Source organism: Corapipo altera, unplaced genomic scaffold, assembly GCF_003945725.1.
Source record: "Corapipo altera isolate COAL_440 unplaced genomic scaffold, ASM394572v1 96607, whole genome shotgun sequence".
Taxonomy (NCBI): domain Eukaryota; kingdom Metazoa; phylum Chordata; class Aves; order Passeriformes; family Pipridae; genus Corapipo; species Corapipo altera.
This window is the reverse complement of record NW_020886968.1, coordinates 131-5,042: the sequence shown is the minus strand read 5'-3', so window position 1 is coordinate 5,042 and position 4,912 is coordinate 131. Positions and strand designations below refer to the sequence as shown.

At 42.8% G+C, this 4,912-nt stretch overlaps 1 protein-coding gene across 1 annotated transcript; it reads left to right on the top strand.

The window, feature by feature from the left end:
- On the top strand, nt 1-4,402 carry LOC113941413 (beta-microseminoprotein-like). The gene is made up of 4 exons (XM_027632565.1): nt 1-77; nt 2,445-2,544; nt 3,080-3,182; nt 4,053-4,402. The coding sequence occupies exons 1-4, from the start codon at nt 75-77 to the stop codon at nt 4,180-4,182; spliced, it is 336 nt and encodes a 111-aa protein (XP_027488366.1). The 5' UTR covers nt 1-74; the 3' UTR covers nt 4,183-4,402.
- The last annotated feature ends 510 nt before the right edge of the window (nt 4,403-4,912 follow it).

Below are 4,912 nucleotides of genomic sequence, written 5' to 3'. Positions count from 1 at the left end.
CTCTCTGATTCCACATTAAGCCCTTCAGATTTCTTCTGAAGACTTGGAAATCTTTGGAAGCCAAGGGTTCCACAATGGTAAGCCTAAGGTTTAGATTTTTCAAGGGGATACAGACAGGTATTTGCTTTAAAACTGCAAAAGAAGAATATTTAAGGGAATAAATTATGTACATATTTCAACTGTGGACATATTGTATTTAAAAACTGCAGGATGCAAAGGAAGTAAGACACCTTTGGGAAGATTACTGCAAATTTTGTTCTTTGTATTTGAATTCTTTGCAAGAATCTGTACAGATTAGTCTTTCACTTCCTGTTATCCTGTCCTCAGAAATAGTTGTGAAATCATTCAGAATTTTGTAAACATTTGGGACCACGCTTTTAAAACCTATCAATGTGAAAAAAAGTTTAAAACATAATGGCATTATAATGAAAGAAATGTATATTTTGTTTGCATATCCTGTCTGCTCTTTTCTTTGGATCTCTCAAGTTGTGTGCTGTTTCAGCTCTTCAAGCCTCCAAACGTGTTTGCAGAATCTGAATCAACAGTAGGTCGAGCTAAATAGGTAGGCAAAGCTTCTGGCCTAGTTTTCCTCTAATTTGTGCTCACGTAATCCCTGAAGGTACAGACATCAATTACTACCTTTGATGAGAATCTCAGGAATGGCATAAGTTCTACAGAAGAAGCAGTACTTTCTATGAGACATGCTGATTCATAAATAGGGAAGAAATGATCATCTGCTTCTTTCTCTGCTTAAGCTTTACTGCTAGATTTCTGTTACTTATCTGACATATCCTTTGGTTGCAGCATGAAGTCAGTTCAGACAATGACTGAACAGCACAGACTTCTCCCTATATGTCTGCATAGATTCAGTGGAAGTTCCAAAACTTTGATCTTTAGAGAGAGGAGCATGCCCAAGCTCATCTGACTGGCATTTCTAGGAATAGCATGACAAGGACAAATGTTGGAACAAACAAGGGATAAAACATTCACAGAAGACAGCACAGCAAAAGAAGCATTTTAGTATTTCCAACAAAGACATGAGGGACATGCCATGGCACTCTGAGCTGTTGCAAACTGCTGAACCAGTGTGGAGGAAAGCCACCCCCAAACTCCAGCTGGATGTCTAATGTACAGCAAACAGCATCCCAAGCATGTTGAGAGAGATCCTGTGTGGAAAGCCACAGTTCCCTGCCCTCCCAAAGCCCGGGGCAGCTGCACAGCACAGAGAGCCCCACAGATTCATGCCAAATGCACAGGGAGCCTCAACAGAGACCAGCTGCAATGTTTCATCCTACAGCTTCATGGAACAGGAGCTGCTTAGACACTTTCCTGTGGCCAGGCACCGTGGAGTAGAACAGTTGAAGAGTTTAAGTTTTTCTTCTTCTCTCATTCTGGCAGTGGTGCTGAGCATGGCAACTGCCTCTGTTGTAGCCTAAAGCCTCAGGAACTACCAATCACAGAACCACTGTGGAAATTCAATATTATACCCTTCCCAGACCACTCCATAAATCCTCCTCCTCCCTTTCAACTACATCAGAAATGTCATTCAGCCCCATAAGAAAGCAGCACATCAAGGATTAAAATACCAAGTTTTTTCCACAGCAGCCAGAGGAGTTTTACCTTGGCTCACCATCTGCCTGTGTTTCAGGACCTTTCAGTGTCTTTCAGCATTTCTGATTCAAGCAACCCAAGGCAGAAAGCAGAGGTGCCTAAACCCAAAGCTTCTCCCTGCTATTTGAAACCCCATTTTCAAGCAGCCACAGCCTCTAAAGTTCAGAATAGTAACTTGGAAAGATCTCATGTTAAAATCCTTTCATGTTAGCCTGCAAGTGCTATCAAGAAAATCTATATAACTTCCTCCATTGTTTCTCAGTCTTTGGCCATTCCTAAACTTTTGCCTTAAGTTATCCAGCTGGAGCAAGCCATCAAAATAACCCTGTGCTCTCATGTTCCTCCAGTCCCTCTGTCAGAATAACCATCATTACAAAGTTATGCAGGCTTTTTCAAAAGAAGTGCTGGTGGTTCAGCAGGTCCCAGAGGACATATCTGAAGAACTCTTACAGATGTTTAGCTGTTGCCACCACTAGTCAAAAGGAAGTATGGCCTGTGAAGAGTCCAAACCTATGTATGCATGGTTTAACAAGATGGCTCAGGTGAAGCTGAGCACAGTGTACCACACTCAGATGTCCTAAGACACCGATTTGTATCTCTCTTCTCTACCCAGCCACCTATTCCAAAAAACCTATGTCATATCATTTTGTATGTTCCCAAGTACAGGAAAAAGTAAGCAATGCAGTGAAATATCTAGAGTGTCCTTTTCCATTACTTTCATGTACACATAAGGTTATTCGTAATTTTGGTTCAGGTTCAGTGACAGCTTCGGAAAACAGAGATAATCAATGTGGCATTAAAGTCATACCATGGGCTCTGTGTTTCTTTTACAGAAGAGCTTTCTGGCTTTCCTTCTTGCAATGGGCATCATCGTGGCCCTGGGTGATGCATACTGCTTTACTAAACATTACAAGCCAGGGAAGGCTTACAAAGGTAAGAGCAGACAAGACCCTCTCACTTGATTGCTCTGTAGTAGCTTGGCTCTGTGTGGAGCTTCCAGGAAGGGCTCAAAATACAAGGGAGGAGGGAGATTTAAGAAAGACACAAATAGGAGGTTTCAGCACCAAGGTGTCAAAAGTAGGGGAAAAACAAAGTCTCACCCTGGACTGAGTGTGGCTGCAGCAATATTATTGCTATTGGTGGTAGATTGCTATTGTTATTGCAGCATCTGGAGCCGATGCAGCAGTTGAGAGTAGATCTGAATAAAATGTGGTGCCAGGTGGCAGACCTGGCTGTTTGGTTGCTCGCTTTCATCCCAGATCTGTCACATGGAAACCCTCTTTAATGAGTAAAGACAAAAAGAATTCACAGTCTTCAAATAATTAGGGTAATAACCAGAGAACAAAATTACTTCTAATTTAATAATGCCTAGAAAAAAATTTCAGAAAACTTGAAATAATTATTAAACTTTTCAACCTTTAGGTAGAGGCTTAATTAACATGTTCTGTCTTGCTGTTGCCTTATGCAGGCTGTATGCTGAATGGAAAACTGTACCCCCTTGGACACATTGAGAGGACAGAAGATTGCTACAGATGTGACTGCAGCCGAACTGAAATGAGGTGTTGTTCAATGTAAGTTTGAACTTCTGGGTACCATCACTGCACACAGGACAACCACAGCTTTCCATTTGCTGGAGATAAGGACACAAGAGAGCCTTTTGTCCCTCATGTCACAGAGCAAGTGAAAGCCACATAGAGTTCTTGACCATTTGGATCCTTAGCTGTGTTTACCTTGGCTCACTTTCTGATGACTAGGAGTGGACACAGAGCCATCCAGGCACATCCAGGTGGTGCTTGCCTTGAATCTTCTAGGAACTTGTGAACCCCTCTGCCACTGCAGTTAAATCTTTCCTTAGCTGAGAAAGGGAGGGTAGGAAAGAACTACTTTCACAAACAACTTCAGCAAAATTCCTCTAAAGGGCTTATGATGATCCTAACCCCTTTCCGGAGGTGCTTGTCTCCAGTGAAAATGCTGACCCTAGAATGACAAGGCTCTGCTCTGAATCTCTCCAACATTCTCCTTTCCTCTCATCCTGCCTTCTCAAAGGGCCAAAATGGCTTGATAACTATCTTTGCCTTTGTTTAGGTGACAATCGGTCTATCAGGAAACAGCTACCCCCTTCAAAGCAAATTGGAAATAATGGAAACTTAATGGACACAGAGAAAACATGCCAAGCTCATGCTTATGTCAGACTGTAGAGTGCAGTGCTAGAAATCCCCATGCTAGTGCTGAGCACCCTGGTACATGTCCACAGTGCAGTGCAGCGAGGCATCATTTGAGGCCCTGGAAGTTGCAGCTGGGTTGCACTCAAGGGAGCTCAGCTGGTCTAAGGCATAGTTTCAGAGATGTCTCACTGAGCAGTAGTTGAAGCCATAATCAATGAAGTATTGAAACTTCTATTGCTGTCAAGCTAACATTTGCTTTCTCTTTACCAATGACAGATTTTTGACTCCGATTCAGTATGACAAAGAGAACTGTAAAGTCACTTTAAACAAAAAAAGCTGTACCTATGATGTGGTGCAGAAGAATGACCCCTCAAAGGAGTGTTCTCCAGTTGCACGTGTGGGCTAACACGTGGGCTAACACCTGCTCCAAACCTCTGCACTGTGGAATTGTTCCCCTTCCTACACATGCTTTGCCATCCCAGAGAAGTACAATGACGTGGGAAATCTACTTGTTCTAATTCAGCATAAAAGATGCATAATCACGTACAATGTCTCCTTTCTGTAATATTTGCATGGGTGTCATTGAGCTCTTTTGACTACAATAAATCCAGATGAAAGATCCATCAGTGCTTCATATTGATGTTTCTTTTTCTGCAGTGACATGGGGCAGTGTCACCTTCTTTGAGAAAGGGATGCCTTTGCCTCACTACTCTGACATGCTGTGCACCAGTACCCTGGCACAAGCCACTTTTGCACTTGGCAGGTTCTGTTCTAGCCAGGTGTCAAAATCCATTCTCATTTGGAAGGGATGCACTGACTTGGACGTGCAAAACTCCTACTCAGGGCACACGGGACACACCTGAACTGCTGTAGACATTTTGGTATCTCCTTCTGTGCTAAGACTTCTGATCCCTGGAAAAGCAATGAGGATGTGATCCAAGGAACATCATCCTTTTCCTCCCAATTTTTTTCTTCATTTTCATCAGTGTTGTTGCCCATGTGCTTCTTCATGGCAGTAGAGCCTGAGGCACTAATAAAAGGCAGATGCCTTCTGTCCCTTCAGTGTAAGAATTCCCTACATTCCCTGGGGAGTGAAGTCCAGCTTCAAAATCAAATCTCCCTCCTAGCAATAGGTA

Coding starts and splice junctions, on each gene's coding strand:
- LOC113941413 (XM_027632565.1), top strand. Junction 2,545..3,079: donor GCCAGGGAAGGCTTACAAAG/GTAAGAGCAGAC, acceptor TGCCTTATGCAG/GCTGTATGCTGAATGGAAAA. Junction 3,183..4,052: donor GAAATGAGGTGTTGTTCAAT/GTAAGTTTGAAC, acceptor TACCAATGACAG/ATTTTTGACTCCGATTCAGT.